At 38.7% G+C, this 25,158-nt stretch overlaps 1 protein-coding gene across 2 annotated transcripts in view; it reads left to right on the forward strand.

Annotated features, from left to right (window-relative positions):
- Positions 1-3,099: 3,099 nt before the first annotated feature.
- Positions 3,100-25,158, forward strand: part of Ndfip1 (Nedd4 family interacting protein 1) — a 53,089-nt gene continuing 31,030 nt past the window's right edge. The window contains exon 1 of one of the 2 annotated variants that reach the window (XM_047555955.1): positions 3,100-3,334. In XM_047555955.1, the coding sequence (XP_047411911.1) occupies positions 3,272-3,334 (63 nt within the window). In that variant the 5' untranslated portion in view covers positions 3,100-3,271. The remainder of the gene's footprint in view (positions 3,335-25,158) is intronic. The other variant, XM_047555954.1, reaches the window with a different exon arrangement.

The raw sequence follows: 25,158 nt of genomic DNA on the forward strand, positions 1-25,158 counted from the left end.
AGGTGTCATTCAGTTGCTTAGGGCCTCTCTTAGTTACAAATACTGGCCTCAAACTTGGGATCCTCCTGCCTCAGCCTCTGGAGTCACTGGGATTATAGGCATGTGTCACTGCTACCAGCTCCAATTTGCAATTATTATATTTAAAAATGCCTTGAATATCTGTTTACTATTTTCTCTATTTCATTGTAAAGACCCAAAGGTTGGGAGTGGCCCTTCCGTGTCCTCTATTTCCTTCCATGTACACAGCAGTTCTCATATTTTGGAATCAGGCAGATTTGCATTTCCACCACCTCCTAGCTGAGCAAGTGTTGTCAATTTCCTTAATCACTTTATCTGCAGAATGGGTTTGTTATGGGGATTAGGGAGATGGTGTGTGATAGAGTACAAGACCCAGGAGGTGCTCCACACAGCAGTAATTATGAGTGGATAAGTTCTTTATCTGTAATATGAAGAAATTACCTATTGCCTTTAATGAAGCTCATGGTAATGCAGAAAGAATTCAAAGAAGTGGTGAGTAGAAATGAAACTGCATGGTTCAACTGGAGCCCTGTAAAGATAAGCTGGAAGAGTTCAAGGGCTCAGATGGGATGTTAGACTAATGAGGCTTCTAACAAATCGAACTTCCAGGTGAATTTCTGAGCTAAGCATTGCCTAGGTCCAGCCTTGTGTGGATGCGAAGGAGAGAAGACCACATCTATCCTGAAATTTTTTATCTAAACTTGGAGGAAAAAAGCAATACAGACATGAGCTATGCTCTTACTGGTCCATAATGTTTCTTCTCTCTCAGGATGGATGATTCAGAGTCAGCAATTCACATAAAAAGTATTGCACATGGAAAGTATTACTGTTATTCTGTGGGGAAATAAGTTTCTAAGTGCAGCAATCTGAAATTAATAACTTTTCTCTGTGGAAACTCTCTTGACAACATCTAGAGATGAAGCCAGGGTGCAATTTTTATGGCCTTGGATTATCTTCTCTGTCTGCTTGGCTTGTAGCAGGCATGGATCTCGGGTATAAGAAAGTCAGTTTTCCCCTTCATTGTACAGTTTGCTTGCCAACTGGAGGCCTAATACAGCAGTGACTCAATTTCTCAGTTCTCCAATTTTTCCAACCATTGAATCAAGGCAAAAAATATCAATTTACTTATTATTACAGACTTTGGGGAATTCAGAGGAGAGAAGAAAGAGAGACAGACAGACAGACACCAAGGTCTTTACTGTTACTGCAAAACATTTTGATTGACGACATCAGAAAAGGAGCAGGAAAGGGAAATTGAAAGTTAGAAATCAACTTTCTTTTGCTTTTGAGAAAAAATATTCCTATAAGAAAGCCTGTTATTTGTACTGTGGTAAAATTTATACTGTGTCCACATGCAAAAAGTTTATAGATGCGGAGGAAGAAAGTAATTTAGGAAAGAAATAGAAGGAAGGCAGCACTTCCTTTTCCAGAAAAAGACACAGCACGGCAGACATGCATAAAGATGGCAGTTGTTTCTCCAATACCCATATGTGGCAGGACAGACATATTCTTTTTTATTCCTTCTTGTATATAAGTTTAGACAATCTGGACAAAGAAGCCTGGATTTCTATTTTCTACTGATGATAGTTTTTTTTTAAAATTCAAGTTAGACTTTTCCCCCCTTATATAAGGTCACAGGGAAGGACGTTATATTTAAATGTTGTTTCTCTGGGTTAAAAAAACAAAAACAAAAGAAGAGTGAGGGGTCTCTGAGGGTAAGGAGACCTAACTCTTTAGCATGTTGCTGAATTTGTTCACTTTCCCAGTATTTATATATGTGAGGCTAACACTTGGAAATAGGGACAAATAGGTAGGATTCTGGGTGCTAACACTGACTTCAAAGTAAGGAAGGTAAATGTGTAGAATTTTTATTGATTGCGATTTGCTGCTACATAAACCTCAGGGTAATCCAAAACACAGCTATGTTTTATGTAGTTAACGAAACTTGAAAATTAGAAGTTAAGATAATCAATTTAATATCGACTCTAGACTTTCAACATGGAAAGGCAATCAAGAAGAAATGGGAATTGCAACAAGCTTCAAAGACTGAGGGTGGTTTTTGTTTTTGATATTTCCCCCTGTGTTGGACATGTGGTTAGAAGCAATTCCAGATGGCTGGATGTGATCAGAGGAAACAGACTCTGAATGTCTGCATAACTGTAGTATACTATATGTTGTGGACCATCAAAGACTGAAAAGACAAATATTCTTTCTTCACAAACCTTATAATTTAGTTGCTTGATAATGGCTAAGGGAGCAGGCTTAATGGGCTTGTATGCCAACTTTATCCTTTTTTACCCAGTGACTAGCTCTGTGTCACTGGGTAAAATATTTAATATCTTCAGGCATAATTTCCTCATCTGTGAAGCACTGATAATTTTATCTCTTACTTCGCAGCTATGCCAGCCTTCTTTCAGTTCTCCCACAATGCAAGCTCTCTCCTTACTGGCCTTTGCACATTCCTGTCGCTTGGAAAAATCTTAGCAGGGCTCAGTCCTTCAAGTTTTGACTTTCATGTTCTGAGATCTTTGACTCAGAAAATATGATTTCTGTATGCACAGATGAAGCTATCAAAATGCTAAAGAACTGCATAGATTTTAGGCTGTATTATTAACAACCCCCTCTAAGTAGGGTTTAGGATCAGCAAACTTTTTCTGTAAAAGCAGATAGCAAGTATTTTAGGGTTTCCAGGGTCAAAAGAGCTGCAGGGTTCCAATAAAACTTTATTTATGGATAGTGACATTTGAATTTCATGTACTTTGCATCAGGGTCACAATGACGATCTGGCAGTCGCCCTGGGGCTGGCTGCCCCCTGACCTAAGAGAATAAGAGCTGGGAGTGGATAAGAACCTGGATGCTGCCGCCCGACACCCGGCGTCGGATCCCAGCTCTGTAAGACTGCCAGGCTCCGCGGGCGCCAACGGCCTCTAGGACCCGGCTGTGGCCCCTCCGCCCCGGGTGGCGATGAGGCAGAGGCGGCGCAGGGCGAGGCCGGGCCCGGCAGGGCGGCGCGAGTCGGGGGCGGGGCGGCGGTGCAGCGTCGTCGTCGTGGTCCCCGCCTCCTCCCCAGGGGCCGCGGCGGAGCCTTGGCGGCGGCGGCGCTCACAGCCTGAGCAGAGCGTCTCTCCGGGAGCGGCGGCCATCGAGACCCACGCGAGGCGCGTCCCCCTCGGGCTCGCAGCGCTCCCAGGCCGCAGCGCCCGTGCCCCTTCAGCTCGTTCGCTTGCCTTCCTTCCCTGCGGCCGGCTGCGCCATGGCGTTGGCGTTGGCGGCGCTGGCGGCGGTGGAGCCGGCCTGCGGCAGCCGGTACCAGCAGGTGAGCAGCACCCGAGTCCGGCCGCGGACCCCGGACCCCGGACCCCGGACCCCGGGCCTGGGACCCGGGACCCGGGACCCCGGACCCCGGCCCGGCCTTGCCCGCTGGTCGCTTCAGGCCTCTCCCGGCCGTGGTCTACTTGACGCCGGGGCTTGGCAGGCCGCGCTGGGCCTGGGGCGGGTCCGCGGGCCCTGGCCTCAGTTCGAGGCCGCCGCGGGCCCGGGCGGAACCTGGGCGGTGAAAACCCGACGCCGGCCTCGTTGCCTGCATTTCCCAAGGCGGGCGGGTCCCGGAGTCAGAACTCGCGACTTTGAGGAGGCAACGACCTGGGGACATTTTCCCCCTCTTCACCTTTGGTTTGATGTCATCGGAAAAAAAAAAAAAAAAAAAAAAAGAAAGAAAGAAAAGAAAGGAGGAAAGGCATGAAGTGGAAAGGGAAACTGGGTGAAGAGGAAAGATAAAATCGCTGTTACTGCCGCCGACCGCTCCCCGCAGCGAGATGCGATTACTCAGGGTTTCAGAGCCTCGTCTGTTTGTCGAAACCCATCCCCCTCGCCAGCGTTTTAAGACAAAAGTAAAAAATGTAGCCAGAGACAGACCCGCAGTTTGCAGCAGATTCGGAAGAGGCAATGTTTAGCTGGGGTGATGCCCCAAATGTAGAGCGACGGTGAAGCCACAGGGCGTGTGCCAGGGTGTATTTTAAACGCTTGGAAGTGACGTTTCAAGAGATTTAATAGCATAGCTAGGGAGGACGTGTATAAGAGATGATTGGATTATTATCTCGCGGGTGTGATTTGTAAATTGAGGCCCTAGGGAAAAGAGCTGCTAGTTTTACTCACGGTCTGTACCGGCTTTCCCTCGGAAATTTAGAGACCTGCAGAGTTTTTAAAGGTATTAATCTAACACCTCGTAATTGTGGGAATTGAGCCAGGTAGTGACTGATGTTGATTGGAACCACAAATAACTCCTTGTGTTTTGTCACGTTTCAAATGCTTTCGGTTATAATTCGCATACGATGTTAGTTCTGGTTATGAACTAGAAAATCCTGTCTTAGATAGATCTGCAGTTTTATGTTTTAGAAATAAGGAAAATGGGTATGATTACAACGTGTAGATGAACCCCAGTGCTGCCAGTTGCTGTTCTGTTTTGCTGTCTTCAGCCCTGTGTTGTAATCCGCCTCCCGCCCCCACCACCGCCGCCTTCCGCCCCCGCCTCCAGCTCGGACTCCTGAAATGACTGATTGAGAATTTAGTTTTTTGGTTCCATAAACACACCCAAAATTGTGGCAGTGCGGTCTTATTCTCGGATCTCTTAACAGCCTGGGGTGTAGCACATGCTTTTCTGTATGACCTTGGATGAGACTGAGATGTTACCTGCTTTAATAAAATGCTAATCACAGATGTCACTTAACTGTCAAATCGCCTGTTTTCAAATCACCTGTACCCATAGTGTCATCTGATTCATTCTTTTCATCGTGTCTTGGATAAGGCAAACAAGCAAAAGATCTCTGGTTTTCTTTGTACTGCCATCTTCTTGAGCTATTGGGTAATGCTGATGTACTGCTAGAATAGAGAATTTGTTGGAGTACACAATTATGGATTCCGTGGTGTAGTATTTAATAGCTTTCAATTCTGCAGAATTGAGATATGTTAGGGGTAGGCCATCTTTATTTCATTCTTTTGAAAATAATTATTTTCAAGAAATAATCTTCAATAAAAGAATGAAAGCATAATCGAGAAAATTTATAAAATATGAAAGCCAAAAAACATCTCCCCAAACATTAATCTATTATTCATAGATAACCAAAGTTATTACTTAACTGTATTTTTGTGGACTTATAGCCATGTAAATACAAAGTATAGATCAGAATACATGTGTACAGATAAGGAAAGCTAATATTGATTTACTCTGCACCAATCACAGCACTAAGTAGTTTACATCCATTTTTTCATTTAATCCTTACAAGTCAGGATTTGTTCTCATTGTATATATAAAAAAAGTCAAGTCTCAAAGAGGCTCAGTAACTTTTTCAAGGTCACAGAGCTGCTGAATTGTGATTACAAGAATAAACACACACCTACTTAAAACACAGGGTTTGCTGGGTGTGGTCACGAATGGCTATAATCTCAGTCTATAATCCCAGCTACTTGGAACACTGGGCAGGAGGATAGGAGGTTCAAGGCCAGTCTGGGCAATTTAGGGAGACCCTATCTCAGAATAAAAAAGAGAAAGGGACTGGGTATGGTGGCGCTTGCCTATAATCCCAGCCATGCAAGAGGTTGAGTCAGGAGGATGACAAGTTTGAGACCAGCCTCAGTAACTTAGTGAGACCCTATCTCAAAATAAAAACTAAAAAGCACTGGGGATGTAGCTCAGGGGTAAAGCACCCCTGCGTTCAATCCCAGTATCACAAAAAATATATAAAATTAAAAAACAAAACAGGCTAATGATTCAGTTATAGGCACATGAATTAGCAAATAGATGTGTACATATGTACTCTTTTATATCCATACATGTATATACAAGCACATCTTTATATTGCTAATGTGCAGTTCTGTGGGCTTCTGGTCATACTTGCACATGGTCACTTTTGTACGTTGTGTCCATGTTTATTATGTTTTCAGGCATATACAGATATAAACTTGCAGATGTATTTTTGTGAATGTGTATTTATGAAGACTATCTAGATATATTAAAGTGGGTTCATATTGTAGTGCTCTTTTGTAATGTGCCTTTTCACATAAATTATGTTATGAATACATTCCTGTATCAAATATTTTATTTATTTTTTGGTACTGGGGATTGAACCCAGGGGGACTTAACCACTGAGCCACATCCCCAGCCCTTTTTGTGTTTTATTTAGAGACAGGTTCTCGCAGAGTTACTTAGGGCCTTGCTGAATTGCTGAATCTGGCTTTGAACTCTTGATCCTCCTGCCTCAGCCTCTGGAGCTGCTGGGATTACAGGCATATACCACCGAGCCCGGCTATATCAAATGATTTTAATGTCAGCATGGCATGTGATTATATGCCGGAACTATAATTTAATCAGTTGCCTGTTGGTGGCCACTAAGAATTCATAATTTTTTCATCCACTGAGGTGTCTATTACATACATCTTCATCTATTTTCTATATAAGTTTCTAGGTGTGGCAATGCTTGATCAAAGAATATACATATTTAAAAGACTTCGCAATTATAGAATGTTGGTGAATTGTCCCAGCAACTTGATAGGAGCTTGATACTCCTGGGTTGTTACAGAAGGCTGTTCTCATTTCTATTTAATCTGGTTAATCAAGTTGAGGTGGTCTCCAACTAAATAAATGTAACAGGAAATGGTATGATTTATTCATAAATGCAAATAGTTTTCTTTGCCTCTATGGTGTTTGTTTGTTTGCAGGGCTGGGGATCAAATTCAGGTCCTGTACATGTTAGCAGAGTGTTCTGCCATTGAGCTACACTGCCAGCCCCTTTATGGTTGTTTTAGGATCAATCTCTCTCCCTCTCTCTTTTTTTTTTTTTTAACAACACTGGGACCTTGCACATACTAGGCAAGCACTCTCCCACTGACCTACACTCTTAGATCCACTTTGGTTTTTTAAATTGGTTTTTTAATATATGTACAACTTGAAAGACTCAGTTTATAGGTTTCCTGTGATATCACTTGTTTTATTTTTTTCCCTTTTTTACATTTTGGAACTGCAGCTATGCATCCAACCATGTAGATACATTATTTTGAAATGTTCTAAGTAGGCCCATACCCAGTGTTGAGAAACTCGCTGTGTGTAGCTTTCTCAGGTCATTAACTCCTGTTCATTTATTCCAAACCCTCTGCCTTACAGCAGATCTTTGCCTATGTCATGAATTTTACTCTTCATGCCAGATGTTTTGAGATTTGGATCTAAATGCAGTGTAAGTGGGTGATGATGACAATGCCATATAGGTTGAAAAATAAACTGCAGAATGTTCAGTTTCATACTTAACTCATTGCCTGCTAATGAATGTATGCATTGAGAGCATCACCAGTAAATTTGTACTGTAGTCTGATAAGAATATAGAGTAGCTTCGGGAATGATACTTTTGAGGTAAGTTCTCTCAAGATTGTGGAGGAACATTTTGATAGATCAGGGAATGAGTCATACACACGCAACATATTTTTTTGGTACCTGGGATTGAACCCAGGGGCACTTAACCACTGAGCCACATGCCCAACCCTTCTTAAGATACTTTATTTAGAGATACAGTCTCACTCAGTTGCAGAGGCTGGTTTTGAACTTGTGATCCTCTTGCCTCAGTCTCCCAAGCTGCTGGGATTACAGGCATGCACCACTGCACCCAGTGAGTCTCATATTTTAACAGGTCAAATCATATTTGTATTAAAGTATTAGATGAAGTCATGATTTTGAAGGAAGGATTGAATAGTGTCCATGTGATTTTTTTTTTTTTAGTTTCATAAGTCATAGTTGTATTGTGAAATACCCTGTACAATGTTATATCAAGATTTTTAAGATTATTTGCCGTATGCGTGACCTACATTGTCAGTGATTAAAGAAAACTTACAAAAAACTTTTGTAAAATATTTTTTACAGAAGATTGAGAAGATGAATAAATTGTTTCTTTGAAAATCTTAAAAAATTGTGGTAAAATACACATAAAATATACTGTTTACTTTTTTTTTGGGTGCTCTAACCTGAGCTACACCCCTAGCCCCATTTTTAAGTGTGTAGTTCAGTGGCATCAAGTACCTTTACGTTTGTACAACCAATCTCTATTTAGAAGTTTTTCACTTCACAAAACTGAAAATCTGTACTCATTAAACAATAACTTTCCATTGCTTCTGCTCTAGCTCTTGTCAACTACAATTCTACTCTAGGTATCTCTTATAAGTAGAATCAATATTTGTACTTTTTTGACTGGTTTATTTCATTTACCATAATGTCTTAGCGTTTGATCCATGTTGTAGTGGGTGTCAGAATTTCTTCTTTAAAGCTGAATAATTTCCTATTTTATGTGTATACGTTTGCTTTATCTAGTCATCTGTTGATGGACCTGGGTTTGCTTTCACTTTTTTTTTTTTATTGTAAACAAATGGGATACATGTTGTTTCTCTGTTTGTACGTGGCGTAAAGGCATACCATTTGTGTAATCATAAACTTACCTAGGGTAATGGTGTTTGATTCATTGTTATTTTTCCCTTCTCCCCCACCCCTACCACCCCTCTTTTCCCTCTATACAGTCCTTCCTTCCTCCATTCCCTCCCTAACCCTAACTCTAACCTTAACACTAACCCCTCCCACCCCCCATTATGTGTCATCATCCACTTATTAGCGATATCATTCGTCCTTTGGTTTTTTGAGATTGGCTTATCTCACTTAGCATGATATTCTCCAATTTCATCCATTTGCCTGCAAATGCCATAATTTTATCATTCTTTATGGCTGAGTAATATTCCATTGTATATATATACCACAGTTTCTTTATCCATTCATCAATTGAAGGACATCTAGGTTGGTTCCACAATCTGGCTATTGTGAACTGAGCAGCTATGAACATTGATGTGGCTGTATCTCTGTAATATGCTGATTTTAAGTCCTTTGGGTATAGGCCAAGGAGTGGGATAGCTGGGTCAAATGGTGGTTCCATTCCAAGTTTTCTAAGGAATCGCCACACTGCTTTCCAGGTGGCTGCACTAATTTGCAACCCCACCAGTAATGTATGAGTGTACCTTTCTCCCCACATCCTCGCCAACACCTGTTGTTGCTTGTATTGATAATCACCATTCTAATTGGGGTGAGATGGAATCTTAGGGTGGTTTTGATTTGCATTTCTCTTATTACTAGAGATTTTGAACATTTTTTCATATGTTTGTTGATTGCTTATAGATCTTCTTCTGTGAAGTGTCTGTTCATTTCCTTAACCCATTTGTCGATTGGATTATTTGCATTCTTGGTGTAGAATTTTTTGAGTTCTTTATAGATTCTGGAGATTAGTGCTCTATCTGAAGTATGATTGGCAAAGATTTTCTCCCACTCTGTAGGCTCTTTCTTCGCATTGCCGATAGTTTCCTTTGCTGAGAGAAAGCTTTTTAGTTTGAATCTATCCCAGTTACTGATTCTTGCTTTTATTTCTTGTGCTATGGGAGTCCTGTTGAGGAAGTCTGGTCCTAAGCCAACATGTTGAAGCTCTGGACCTACTTTTTCTTCTATAAGATGCAAGGTCTCTGGTCTGATTCCGAGGTCCTTAATCCATTTTGAGTTTAGTTTCGTGCATGGTGAGAGATACGGGTTTAGTTTCATTCTGTTGCATATGGATTTCCAATTCTCCCAGCACCATTTGTTGAAGAGGCTATCTTTTCTCCATTGCATATTTTTGGCACCTTTGTCTAGTATGAGAAAATTGTATTTATTTGGGTTTGTGTCCGTGTCCTCTATTCTGTACCATTGATCCACCTTTCTATTTTGGTACCAATACCATGCCGTTTTTGTTACTATTGCTTTGTAGTAGAGTTGAAGATCTGGTATTGCGATACCCCCTGCTTCACTCTTTCTGCCAATGCTTTCACTTTTTGGCTGTTACACATAATGCTGCTATGAACATGGCTGTATTCTGAGTTTCTGCTTTTAATTCTTTTGAGTTTATACCCAGAAGTGCAATTCCTGGGTGATATGGAAATTCTATTTAAAAAAATTTGAGGAATTGCCATGCTGTTTTTCATAGCAGCTGCACCATTTTACATTCCCATCAATAGTGCACAAAGGTTCCAATTTCTCCATAACCTTGGCAACTCTTGTTCCTGTTGTTTTTTGATAGTGGCCATTTAATGGGTGTGAAGTGGTATCTCATTGCAGTGCTGATTTCCATTTCCCTAATGATTAGTGATATTGAGCATTTTTCATTGCATTGATGAGTGTATATCTTCTCTGAAGAAATATCTATTCAAGTCCTCAGGCCAGTTTTGAGTTGGGTTGTTTTGTTATGTTGTAGGAATAGAGTTATTTCTTAATGATATATATATTTTCAACTTTTTACTATCAGGATTTCAAACATACAAAAATAGATTGGGGGAGGGGAATAGGAAAGACAGTAGAATTAATTGGTCATAACTTTCCTAGCCTTGTATTTGTATACATGATCAGTGTAACTCCACATCATGTACAACAAAAAGAGTGGAATCCTGGGTAGAATAAGTTATACTCTATGTATGTATATTCTGTCAAAATACATTCTACTGTTATGTGTAACTAAAAATGAAAAAAAAAGAAGTAAATAGATTAGTCAATTTTATGAACCCGTCACCAAAGTTCAGCAATTATCAATAAATAGCCAGTCTTGTTTCATTTATGCTTCTCATATTTTGAAGCAAATCATATCATTTATAAATATTTTGGGGTGAAATATCAAAATATGGTATGATATTTTAGGCAGATATTAGCACCTGAAGAATATATCACGAGAGCTCTTTTGTAATGTTAGGAATGTGGAAACAGGATTTGTGAATGTCAGAAGCTGCAGATCTGTAACTGTCCTTTGTATTTGTTTTGACTCACTCTTGGTAAACCTTGTTCCTCATGTTGTTTTGTAGCAGTGGTGGATTCTTATTGATTCTTGCCTGATCTCACTGATGACTCCTTGTTAAAGAAGATTTGTTTGGCTTACTCATTCTGTCTGTCCCCTGAAAACAGAGCAGGATTTCATGCTTTGGTCAGAAACCAAGATCCAAGTGCGCTGCTCTAGAAGTCCTGCTCTTAAGATTATGCCACCCACTTATTCTCTACCTAACTTCAAATTATTTTATTCTGGACATCAATTATAGCACATTATAGTAAATTGTATCATAAAATAAATCCTGTCATGAGAATGACTTTGAATTTTTTTAAGAAAAAAAAAAAAAGGACTTGAAGAGATTCAGGTTACATCCTGATTTATTTGTTCTTAGGGCTTCAAAATAAATGCTTTGGTTTTATGTTACCTTCAAATAAATACAATTGCTTAGCAGAACCATATTCTCATTATAGTGAATAGTGAACATTTAGATAAAGCTATTTATTTTACAGATTAATGTTGAAAATCATATTGATCAGTCTTTTTTCTCAAGTTACTGTTGCCAATAACCTAAACAGTTGGTAAACATCATATTAAATTTATTGAACTTTACAGACTTTCCATTTGTAATTGCTTCTAGTGACTGGCTAGGTAGAAATACAGTATGTATTATTAACTTCACCAAGTGTAGTCATACAAAGCAAGTGTTGTCAGACACCACTTAACACATTCTGCTGTTAAAATTAGGCTAACTCTTATTTTTCTGAATAACATAGTTTATATTAAAGGTCCCAAATACTACTTTTACCAGTCAAGTTTAACAATATTTGTAGTGAAGTATTTTCTTAGTGCTTATAGCAGTTCCTTTCACATGTATAGTAATAATAATAATAATAAGATGATGATGAAGAAGAAGAAATTAAAACTTTTCCTGTTATACAATAATACATAGATACATTCTTCAAATGCTGAATTCAAACAGTAAATAGATAAAGGAAAACTTGGTTTTCCTTTTTCTTCTGGTCTTTCTCCAGAAGTGTAACTGCTCAAGTTTGGTGTGTTCTTTAGGCTTTCTTACCTTTTCCTTTGCTGTTCAAAAATTTTTATTTTTTATTTGCGCGCACGTGTGTGCACGTGCGCCTGTACTGGATATTAGACCCAAGGCCTTGGGCTGCTAAGCATTCGTTTTACCACTGAGTTACATCCCCAGCCCTTTTTCTTTTCTTTTTGTTTTTCTTTTTGGTGGCACTGAGACTTGAACCCAGACATTTCACATACTTTTAACATTGAGCAACATCCTTAATCCTTTTTATTTTATTTTGGGACTAAGTCTTGCTAAGTTGCTCCGGTTATTCCTTAACTTTGTGATTCTCCTGCTTTAACTTCCTGAATAGTTGGGATTACAGGTGTGCATTATCACATCCAGACCTAGTTCATATTTTTAAATGTGCTTTTTGTAGAATTTTTATGTTAACAGAAACACTGAGAATTCTGACAATATTGAGTTTCCATATTCCCACACCCAGTTTCTTCTGTTAACATTTTACATTAGTATGATAAAATTTTCATGATTAATGATCAAATATTGATAGATTATTTATTTATTTGCAGTACTGGGAATTGAACCCAGGGGCAATCTACTATTAAACTACGTCTCTTGCCCCCCTTTTGTACTTTTTATTTTGAGACAAAGTAGCCCTAAATTTCACAGGTTGACCTCAAATTTGTAATCCTCCTGTCAGCCTTCTGAATAGCTGGGATTATAGGTGTGCACCACTGTGCCTGGCTCATATCTAAGTTTTTTTACCTAATGTTCTTTTTCTTTTCCAGGATCCCATCTAGTGCATTACATTTAGTCCTCATGAACTTGACTGTGATAGTCAAACTTTTTGTTTTTGATGAGCTAGACAGTTTTAAGTAATACAGTTTAGATATTTGTAAAGTATCCCTAAATTTAGATTCTTTTGAGTTTTCCTTATTGTAAGACTGGGGTCGTGGGTTTTGGGGAATAAGACCACAAAGGTAAAGTGCCATTCTCATCATATCAAGAATACATGCTGTTATTGTTTAGATATTGGGTGTCCCCCAAAAGCTCATGTGTGAGAGGTGCAAGAAGGTTTAAACGTGAAATGATTGGATCATGAAAACTTTAACCCAATCAGCGGATTAATTCCCTGAGAGTGGTAAATGCAGGCTGGGAGATTGTGGCTGGAGGAGGTGAGTCACTGGGGGTGTGTCTTTGGGGAATATATTGATGAGCTGAGTTTAGTCTGTCTCTGCTTTCCGATCATCATGTGAGCTGCTTCTCTCTACCACACTCTTTTGTCATAAAGTTCTGCTTCACCTTGAGCCCCGAGCAATGGAGCTGGCTGTCTGTATACTGAGACCTCTGAAACCATGAGACCCCAAATAAACTTTTCCTCCTCTAAGATTGCTCTTGTCAGTCTTTTAATCACAGCAGCAGAAAAAACCAAAAACCAAAAAACTGACCAAAACACATGCTGTCAACATGACTTATTACTATTGTAATATTTGTCAGGTTTCTCTCCTATAACGTACTCTTTTTCCCTCTTCCCATACTGTACTGTTTGGAAGGAAGTCAGTATGCAACAGCCTATACATAAGGAGTGGGGACTTAACACGAAAGACAGGGTATTTACATAAATAATGCAGAATTATTCTGCATGAGATGTTTGTCTTTTTTCTATTTAATTTCTGTGTACTTTCTCTTAATTTTGGTTTATATCTGTATAGGTTCATAAAAATTTATATCCATATGTACTCATAAATATTTATGATTGTTTTAGGTCATAATTCAGTAGCACTTTATTTTGTCACTAGAATTACTTCAGTTTTGGTCAGCAGGAACTCCTTGAGATGGTACCTGTGCCCCCTTAACATGTGAGGCCCATCATTGTGGCTTTGTTTATTTCTTGTTGTTGTTGTTGTTTTAAAAATACTCTTTTGCGTTTGGTACTGGACTCATCTTATGTATTTCCTCATCTTCCTAGAATTGGACATTTCTCCAAGGAAAATTACTTTTATTGGGGAATAATATTAGAAGCCAGTTCTACATTCCTTTCTACTGGGCTGTTGCTTCTAGACCTTCTAAGTTAACAAAGCAAGGAAATATATATGTATATATTATCCTGTGGGTATATCCATCTATAAATATTTCTTTGCCCCCTTTTTTTTTTTTTTTTTTAGTGTTGGAGATTGAACCAAGGGCCTGGAGCATGCTAAGCATGCACTCTACCATTGAACTATACCCCAGTCTTATAAATATTTCTATATGTAATCATCTGTCTATATGAAGCTAAATATAAGTTCATACTAATATCTCCACTCTAATCCATTACCAGAGGATCAATCTAGCCTACTTCCCTTATCTGTAAACTCCCTAACCACGAGATATTGGACTCCCACCATCTGGCATCCATTTATTTAATTCTTCAGTTGTGATATGCATGTGTAGTGGGCATTAGACTTGTTAGTTCATGCCCATGTAGGAAAGCAGTTGTATTCACTAGAGGACAGGATATATATTCAGTTGCAGACTACTCATTTCCAGAGTTACTTAGGTCAACCTTTTCACCCATACTTTTGATTAGATTCTTTCATACATTTAAATAGTTTTCTCACATTCTGCATACTATTTTGGGTTCTCCTGGTCACCTAAATCAATTTTTAACATTTACATACATTAAGTTCACTCTGCTGTAAAGTTCTATAAGTTTTGACAGTATCCTTTTTTCCCTGCTTTATTTTTGGGGGGGGAGTTGGAGGAGGGTACAAGGAATTGAACTTATGGGCACTCAGCCACTGAGCCACATCCCCAGTCCTATTTTGTATTTTATTTAGGGACAGGGTCTCACTGAGTTGCTTAGTGCCTCACTGTTGCTGCGGCTGACTTTGAACTCTAAATCCTCCTGCCTTAGCCTCCTGAGTCACTGTGATTACAGGCATGCACCACCAAGTCCAGCTCCCCTGCTTTTTAAAAGGTACATCTTAAGAAAAATGGTGTGCTTTTATTTTTTTTTTTAAATCTTCAAAAACTTTTTTACTTTGCCCTTAACTTTTTAATTAATTAATTAATTAATTAATTATTTTATGGTGCTTGGGATTGAACTGAGGACCTCATGCCTGCTAGGCAGGCACTATATCACTTAACTAAATCCCCAGCCTTGCCCTTATAAAATTTTGATGAAATTTTGTGAACTACGGAATGAGCAATAGTAGTCTTTTTTGAAGCTTTGTTTTTTAGGTGCATTATTATCTAGGATTCAGGCTTTTCATATAATATTTTGCCTCTCTAACCCTGTCTTTCTCTTTTGGTGCTGGACTTTGAATCCAGGGCCTTGCACCTGCTAAGCACATGTTCTACCTGTGAGCTACGTCTGGTTTTTGAAGCTTGTAATGAAGACTTATGTACTTGGAAGGTTCACACTGGGCTCTACGTAAGTAGGACCCAACTGAGGAGAACATAAAAGGACTTAAAACATTTAATTTGTACTAGTCCACTTTCTGCCATGACTTAAGTAGCTATGTCACTGTGGACAAGAACATTTCCTCTTTGTAACCTTGTTTTCCTTTGTGAAATGAAAGTAGTTGGATTAATTTTGTTTTGATGGCTCCTTCTAGTCTTATAATTGATTGTGTGTGTGTGTATGTGTGTGTGTGTGTGTGTGTGTGTGTGTTATGTGGTGCTGAGGATCAAATCCAGGGCCTTGTGCAGGCCAGGCAGACACTCTACTACTGAGCCACGTTCCTAGCCCAATTGATTGGTTTTGTTCTGGTTTGGTTTTTGGGAGATAGGGTCTCACTAAGTTGCTGAGGCTATCTTTGGACTTGTTGTCCTCTGGCCTCAGCCTCTCAAATTCCTGGGATTAGCAGGCATGTGATGCCAAACCTGGTGCATAATTGTTTTTGTGTGTAGAAACTGGTGGCTTTGATCCACACAGACAGCATTGTATTGATTTTGCAAATTTCTTTGTAGATGAGTTTTTTATTTTTGTTTCTTGGGTCTTGGGTCTTTTTTTTTTTTTCTTCTTGCAATACAAGAGGTTGGATCCAGGCAATGCTAGGCAAACTCTCTACCACTGAGCTATACTGCCCAACCCTTTTTATTTTGAGACAGGGTCTTAGTAAGCTTCTGAGGCTTATCCAATAGACCCAGACTGGCCTTGCACTGCAATCCTCCTGCCTCAGCTTCCCCAGTAGCTGAGATTATAGGCATGTACCACCATCCCCACTTGACCCCCCATCCCCCCCGCCCCGCCACCCAATTCTCTCTTTGGCTTTATTTGAATCTTGGGTTTTCTTTTTTTCTTTTTTTTCCTTTTGGTCCTGGGGATTGAGCCCAGTAGTGATTTGCTACTGAGCTGTATCCCCAGCTCCCTCTATTTTGTATTTTGAGAGTCTCATTCAGTTGCTGAGGCCTGACCTTGAACCTGTGATCTTCCTGCCTTACCCTTCTGAGTCACTGGGATTATGGTTGTGGGCTGCCACACCTGATTCTTTATTTTTATTATTATTATTATTTTCTTTTTTTCCCTTTTCTCATATCTGTCATCTTTTTTTCCTTTTCCTATATCTCCTGTTTTTTCTCTCATGAGAGTTTCTCAATTTTATCTTCTAATTCATTGATAAATTTTGTTATAATTTTTAAGTTTTGAAAACATCTCGTGTTTTAAATAGCACACTGTCCTTGTTTTAATATTCTAATTTTTTCTGTCTTAGTTCTCTGAGATTACTGAGGGTTTTCTCTGGTGAGTTTTTTCTTTTTTTTTTTTTTTTTTGCTGGGCATTGAATCCTGGACCTCATGCATGCTAATTAGCACACGCTTTTCCACTGAGCTACACTCCTAGCTCCTTTTTCCCCTTATTTAAGTTTCCATTTGCCTTTGTAGTTGTTCATTCCACATTGCTCTCTTCTCTTTGCACTGATCCTTTATGAACCCTTTATGTTAGAAACTTTCACTGGTAATCCTTGACTGCACATAAACAGAGTGCTGCAGCAGTAAAGCAGTTTAGAAGCTCATTATGTTTGATGGAGCTTCTCACTGTGGCCTATGCCATAGTGTGACCCAGCTAGACTGTTCTGAGTGTCGTTGTCTTTGGGTCTTTTCTCATGGACTCTGGGGGATTGGTCAGTTCCCCTAGAGAATATATGTGGCTGCTAGCAACCTGGGAGGTGACTGGAAGAAGAAGGATGGGAGCTCTCAACATTTAGTGTACAGATCTTTCACTCTTTTCCATAGTTCCCTTCAACTCTGACATCTTCAGTCCAGATCTCTCAGCTTTACGGTCTTCTGAGAATAAATCTCTGTAGTCTTCTAATGAGAATCCTGGGAGCTATATATGCTTAATTACTCCTCCAAACTTCCTGTTTTTAAATCCCTTTTTCACTCCTACTTAACTGGTGTCTGGTGCCACCGATTTCTGAGCTTTTTTGGGTGCAAACAGGTTGTTTTTCTGCTTTCTGGTTCTAGAATTCTGCTTTCTTGGGTCTCATGAGTCAGTTACCACTTGTCACCCTACTTCTGACTTTCAGGATTTTATTGCTGTTTCCTCTCCTATTGCTTATCTTTGTAGATATTTGCTTTTAAGTGAACATTTTACTAATGTCTCATTTAGGAGGGTTTTGGAAGGGATTAATGACAAATGTGTGTGTTTAATCTTCATTATTATTGTTAACTACTTTGTCTTTTTTATTTGCTAAACTGCAGAGTTGTGAGGTCAAAAACATCAGCCACATTCACCATTGGCCAAAACAACATCAGTCAAGGCCTGGCACATTTTTTGAGTAGGGTTGAATTAATCTAGCGGTTAAGCACTTAAAAAATGAAATATTCTGTGATAATAGGATAGTGGAAAAGGTATTAAATGATGTCTGCATCCATTTCTTGCTTCTAACAGTTCTTGCCAGAGAAGAGGACCGCACAAGCAGGCCCGAGTCAAGGTGGACCTTTTTTCACCCATTATTTCTGCCCGAGTATACTCTATGCCAAACTAATAAGCAAGCATAACTTCTCAGCTTGAGGGCTAGCTCTGGTAGCACAGGCTGCAGTCAGTGTTTGTATTTGGGTCCTAGGCATGGCTCTGTTTGTCTTTCAGTGTCTGTACATTTGATTTTACTGTTTTTTCAATGTATAATACTCTATTTGTTGGCTATGCCGCTAGTTGTTTTTACAAGGAAAAACATTTTAGAAATTTTAGTGTGATCAAAATACCATCTTTTTTACTTTTTTTTTTTGGCGATGCTGGGGATTGAACCCAGGGCCTTGTGCTTGCAAAATACCATCTTTTCTTTAATTAGGCCACAAAAACTATTTGAACATAGTATGCTATGCTAAGTGTTATAGGTTGAATACTCAATATTATATGTTTCTTATTTTTTAAAGAGATAAAGATTGGAGATGTCTTTTTCTCTTTCTTTTCTTTTTTCTTTTGCTCCCTCCCTCCCTTCCTTCGTTTCTTCGTTCGTTCCTTCCTTCCTTCCTACCTACCTACCTACCTACCTATCAGGGATCAAACCCAGAGGCGCTTATCCCTAGCCCATTTTATTTTTTATTTGGAGACGGGGTCTCAGTTGCTTAGGGCCTCTCTAAGTTGCTGAGGCTGGCTTCGAACTTGAGATCTTCCTGCTTCAGCCTCCTGAGCCACTGCCAAGCCCAGTTTAGCTGCCACTTTTTTGGGTAGGTTTTTGGTAGAACTGTATGTATCTCCATGCCTCTTTTGGCAAATATGTGCTAGTTACGTATCTATGATGTGCTGCTCGATGTTAAGTGCTGGGGTGAATGCACCAATAAACCATGCCAAGGTTCCTGTTGGCAGAAGGCTCATAGTTTATGTTGCTAATCCTCTGATAATCTCCTTTTTGCCCTCTGAATTGTTTGTGAAATACAGAAACACACATAGTATAAATGTGGAACATAAACTTTTACAAACTGAACATGCACATTTAATTAGTATTTAAGTCAAGAAACAGCATTATCACCCCTCTGAGAGCTCCTCTATTTACCCACTTCTTTAGGGTAACCCTTCTTTAGGGTCTTAGGTTTATCTTTTTTTTTTTTTTTTTTTAATCTTTTTGTAAATATAATCATTTATATTCTTTTATGTCTGGCTTAGTTTGTTCAACATGATGTTTGTATGTAGTTATAATTTATTCATTTATATCATTGGATAATATTGTACTGTGTGAAGTTACTACAATTTAGTTACCCATTCTACTATTGATAGGCACTTGAGTGTTTTCTAGTTTTATGAATAGTATTTCTTTGAACATCTTGTATGATTTTTTTTTAAACTTTCTTTTGTGTGTACGCAGGGTATTGAACCCAGGGCTCCATGCATGCTAGGCAAGTGTTCTACCACTGAGCTACACCCACAACTGTTTTTATTTTTTATTTTGAGGGAGGATCTTACTGAGCTGTTCAAGCTAACCAGTGATACTCCTATTCCAGTCTTCCAAGTAGCTTGGATTACAGGTGTGCACCATCTCATCCAGCTATCATGTGTAAAATATTATTGGAGGCTAGAAATGTTCTATAAACCAAGCCTAGAATCATTTTAGCTCTATTTTGAGTTTATAAGTAGCAACAAACAATTTTTAATATTGTTCTTGAAATCAAAGAATTCTTGAATAAATGCCAACTGTAGTTTGTGCTTTGTTGTGAAAATTTCTTTTTCCAAAAACAGGCTGTTTATATATCATTTTAAATGGTAACTACTTAGGAGCTTGGTTTACTTTCATGTTTCTGTTTTAGAGCTTTAAAGTATGTAGTTGAAAATTTTATAGAGTTTTAAAAAATGGATTGTATTTACCAACTTCACCTTTACTTTATGGACTGAATTTCATATAAATTATTTAAAGTGATAATAGTACCTACTGTTTTTAATATTATTTACTCTGTAAACAAAAGATGTACAGTTTCTGCTGTCTTGTCAAATTCAGGGGAACAAACTAGGTGACTAATCTCCATTTGGACCTTTCTTGCTTTAGGACTTAATTTTTTTGCAAGTAGCCCTGGAGTTCTGAATTAAGTGGCGTGCAGGGTTTTTTTTTTTTTTTTTTTAATCGAACCAACTAGAAAGGATATAGGATTCATAACATAACCAAGGACATGGACTGGGTATTAGCTTGAATGTTGTTGCTTAAAAGATACTATGTTCAGTGGCAGAGAGATCTGATATTTCCTATTTAAAACATCCAACAAGTGTCTCTCCTTATTTCCTCAGATTTTGTGAAGTAATGACCCACTGAGGTCAAACCATTAACCTGGAAGGTTCTTGACCACAGGTTTTACTGAAGCTATGTGCCAGGAAATACTGGGCACCATTTGGTCCATGTTATCTTGGTGGAGCCATTAGTGGCAGAAATATTTGGATACAGATCCCAAGGGTTGGCAGGTTAACAAATTTATGATGCTGCTCAAAAATCTCACAGTGTTACATTAGTCATAATTGGCTAATTTAGTGTCTTCATGGATGTGGGGTAATTTCTCCAAGAGCCTTGGCTAAGGAAAGTTGAGGTTGGAAGAGTTGTGTGCCTATTGTGTTGCCACCTTCTTTTCTTTCTTGTTAATTTGAACCTAAAGGAATAGAGGGTTAAGAAAAACAATCAGAATGATGATCATAGTTCACAGGATTTGCTCTCTCATTTCTAAGGACTTATATAAATACTGAGAATATCTTCTCTCCAGCCAAACCAAATGTTCATCAGTTGTATTTATGTTAACAGTAACAACCACAAAAATATTTAAATAGAAAGCTTTACAAACTAATGGGCTTTGTAAGGGGATTTACTGCAATATTATTTTCTTCATCCATTGTATTGATTTTAAAATCATTCTAATTACTTGATTTTCCTGCTTGGGTGAATTTAATTTTTAATTGTTTTCATTTTGGCATTAAGAAAATTTGTATATATCTTTTCTTTCTGACATGAGTGATACAGTTAGGGATAGTCTAAGTCCAGTGTACTTTTTACCTCAGTACTGGGAGTTGAACCCAGGGGTACTCTACCACTGAACGGGGTCCACAGCCCTTTTCATCTTTTATTTTGAGACAGGCTGCCCTTGAACTTGTGATCCTTCTGCCTTAGCCACTCAAATAGCTGGGATTACAGGCTTGTGCCATTTCACCCAGCTAGCTTTGAGGATGTTGATGGGATCAGAATCCTTTCCTTTTTGTTGAGGGGAATAGTCACTGACTTAGCTAGAGATCATGATTTGGAGTAATTTTGGGTTTTGTTTAAATAAAATTTATATAATATAGTCTTCCTTTTTCAAAATTAGGAAATAGTCTTATCCTGTTTTGGGGGGATAAAGTTCACATACCATAAAAGTATTCTACATGTAGCATAGCTACATCCCCAGCTCTGAAATATGCTTTTAAAGTGTAAAGTTAACTGGGCATGGTATGGTGGTGTGTGCCTGTTAACTGGGCCTGGTGTGGTGCCAATTTGGGAGGCTGAGGCAGGATTGAAAGTTTTTAAGTTCAACAATTTAGTGAGGCCCCAAACAACTTAGTGAGACCCTGTCTCAAAATAAAAAATAAAACAGGCTGGGGATGTAGCTCAGTGGTAAAGTACCCCTGGGTTTGATCCTTAGTACCACCAAAAGAGAAGCATGCAGTTAGTCAGATGTGGTGGGGCATGCCTGTAATCCCAGCTACTCAGAAGGCTGAGGCAGATCACAAGTTTGAAGCCATCCTGGGCAATGTAGGGAGACCTTGTCTTGAAATTAAAAAAAAAAAAAAAAAAAGAAAAGAAAAGAAAGAACTGGGCATTGTAGCTCAGTAGTAGAGAGTACTTGCCTAGTTTGTGGGAGGACCTGGGTTCAATCTCTGGTTCAAATAAATAAATAGAAAAGCATGTACAGTTGAGTGATTTTTGTTATATCCACAAGGTTATACAGTTATTATAGCTGTCTAATTTAAAAACTTTTTTCTTTTTAATCAGGATCTCACTATGTTGCCTAGAACTCTTGATCATTTTGCCTCAGACTACCCAATAAGCAGATAACAGCTGAGAGCACCCAGCTCTCAAAACATTTTTTATCACCCCTTCTGGGTGTTGTAATTTCAAACGCCTGTAATCCCAATGACTAGGGAGGCTGAAGCAGGAGCATCATTAATTTGAGATCAGCCTCAGCAACTTAGCAAGACCCTGTCTCAAATAAAAATATTTTAAAAAGGGCTGGAATGACCCCCAAAAGAAACTCAGTTTGCTCCTCCTCCTACTCTCCTCCCTCAACCCTGGCAACCTTTGATCTTTATGTATTTTTGCCTTTTTGAAAGATGTTATATAAATGGAAGAGTATGACATATGGTCTTTTACTAGTGACTTCTTTCTCTTAATATAATGTTTTCAAGGTTCATTCATGTCATAGCATGTGTCAGTAGTTTGTACTTTTTTGGCTAAAAAAATGAAATGTACCACATATTATTTATTCTTTGATAAATTGACAAGCATTTTGACTGTTAGGAATAATGCTGCTGTGATTGTGTGAACATGTGTTTTCATTTCTCTTGAAATACACACACACACACACACACACACACACACACACACACACACCTAGGAGTAGAATTGCTGATTCTTACTGTAACTGTATAGCTTTTTTGAGAAATCCTCAAACTTTTCTATAACAGCTGCACTATTTACATCTCACCAGCAGCATATTAAGGTTCCACTTTCTCCACATAGGCAGCAACATCTTTATAGTCTTTTTTTTTTTTAGCTTTCTTGTGAAATGATGACTTGAATTTCCTTTATTACTTAATGATGTTGAGCATTTTGTGTCTACTGACCATTTGTGTATTCTCTTTGGAGAAATATGCATTCAGATTCTTTGTCCACTTTTTAGTAGGGTTGCTATTTTTATTGTTGAGTCTCTCTTCGTCAGAATTATTTAGAATTTCATCCCCTAATTTATAGCAATTGGGCTGAATCTCGGTGGTGGAGCACTTGACTAGCACAGGCAAGGCCCTGGGTTCCATTCAAAGGGGGGGAAAGCATTTAACAGAGAACTGTTTTTGTTGTTGTTTTTTGCAGTGCTGGTGATCGAACCCAGGGTCTTGTGCTTGCAAGGCAAGCACTCTACCAACTGAGCTATCTCCCCAGCCCTCAGAGAGCTGTTTTTGAATGGGAAGAATTTGGCGATGTTAGAGTGACACAATTTACAGTTACATTATAGAAAAAATAAAGAATAAAGAATACAATAAAGAATTTCCCTTCCTCACAAACATTGTAGCTATTTCTGAATAACAGTAAAATTCTTACTCAGTTGTTTATCTAAAGGAATGTGATTGTTACTTCCTGGTAATTATACTGTTTCCTTTGGTAGGATTTAGAGTATACAGAAGTAGTAGGTTGGTAATGAAAGGTTTAAAAATTGCATTTTAAGGTAAAAATTTTACTAGAATTTAAAATGGTAATTAACTTTTAAAGCTAGAGTTTAGGCATCGACTCAGGATTTTCTGAGATTTATTGTTAGTAACTTAAAGAAGGAACTTGAAATTTGCAAGAATTATTTATTTACTTATTTTGCAGTACTGAGGATCGAACCCAGGGCCTTATGTATACTAGGTAAGTGTTGTACCACTGAGCCATTAGGGATTGGTCCTTCGATAGCTGAATGAACTAGGGAGGTAGGACTTCAATTGAAGGAAATAGGTCAGTGGTAGTGTACTGTGGAAGGGTTTATCTTTTTGCTGTGCTTCTCCCACCCCTTCTTGACTGCCATGAGCTCAGCAGCTTTTTCTCTGCCACATCCTTCTGCTGTGATGTTTCTAGCTAGCCAACCATGAACTGAACCTATGAAACTATAAGTCAAAATAAATCTTCTTTCCTCTAATTTGTTCTTCTCAGGTGTTTTGGTTACATCAATGAAAAACTGACTAACACATATTGGTACCTGTCTTGGAGTGTATGATTTATGGGGTGGGTTGTTTGTTTGATTTGTAGTACTGGCATTTGAACCCAGTGCCTTGCACATGGGAAGCAGGTACTCTACAACTAAGCTACATCCCCAACTCTTTTTATTTTTTAAAATTTTGAAACAGAGTTTTCCCTTGTTGACCAGGCTGGCCTCAAACTTGAGATTCTTCCCTTGCTGAGTTGCTGGGATTACAGATGTGCACTGCTGTGCCCAGCTTTTATTTAGTAGGATTTTTTGTTGTTTTCCCATTCTTAATAAATATAGAGAATTGAAGAATGACTTTTAAGTGCCTATAGGTACTGACATTTGATGAAGTTATAAATTGTTGCCCTTTATTCAGCACTAATCCTAAACCTGGCTCTGCTGTTGCTCAAAAACAGCTTGTTTCTAAACTGAAGATCATCTTTAGAACTTCTTAAGGGAGGATGGTAGAGAAACCTTCTTGCTGGGGTGAGAACTCAAATACAAATTAAAACCTGTCGTATAAGTGTCTTTAAACTTGTTAAAGGTTTGTTTCTTTTAGAACTAGAGCTCCGTACCAGAGATGTTTTTCTTCTGAGATGGGATCTCAGAAATTACCTCTATCTCTTGGGCTCTAATGATTCTCCAGCCTCAGCCTCCTGAGTTATTAGGACTATAGGCATATACCACTGCACCTGGCTCTTGGAGATTCTTTAAAAGATCATATTTATTTTGAATAACTATAGTAGTTGAATGCAGAAGAAGATGAGAAGGGGTAGAATCCTTTATTTTATTTGCAGGCTTAATCTTGAGAACAAATAGTAGGATCTGTTTGTAAATAAGTATTTTTTTTTTAAATTAAGAGTAAAACTGGGCATAGTGGTGTGTTTTGTAATCCCAGAGACTGAGGCTGAGGCAGGAGAATCCCAAGTTCAAGGCCAACCTGAACAACTAAATGAGACTTTGTCTTAAAATAAAAATAAAAAGGGCTGAGGATGAAGCTCAGTGTTAGAGTGCCCTTGGGTTCAACCTTAGTACTGTGTGTGTGTGGCAGGGGGATTGAAAAAGTGATGAAAGCCAGGAGGCACAATAGCAGATTATGATGTATCTCAAGTGGGAACATAGAAAAGAAAGTAAAGTTATAGTGTAGAGCACAGTAAAATGAAGGGGCTGCAGTTTAGCTTAGTGATAGAGAGAGCTCTTGCCTAGCATGCTCTAGGCCCTGGATGATGTTCAAGCCCCAGGAACACAGTAAATAAATTAATTAATGTAATTAATTAAATAAAAGTAGAGTTAAGTAAAATTGCTCAGAATTTTAACAGAAATATGATGAAAAGAATCCAGTCCTCAACAGTTATTATCACAGTCACCCAACA

The sequence above is a fragment of the Sciurus carolinensis genome, chromosome 6 (assembly GCF_902686445.1).
Source record: "Sciurus carolinensis chromosome 6, mSciCar1.2, whole genome shotgun sequence".
In the NCBI taxonomy this organism is placed as follows: domain Eukaryota; kingdom Metazoa; phylum Chordata; class Mammalia; order Rodentia; family Sciuridae; genus Sciurus; species Sciurus carolinensis.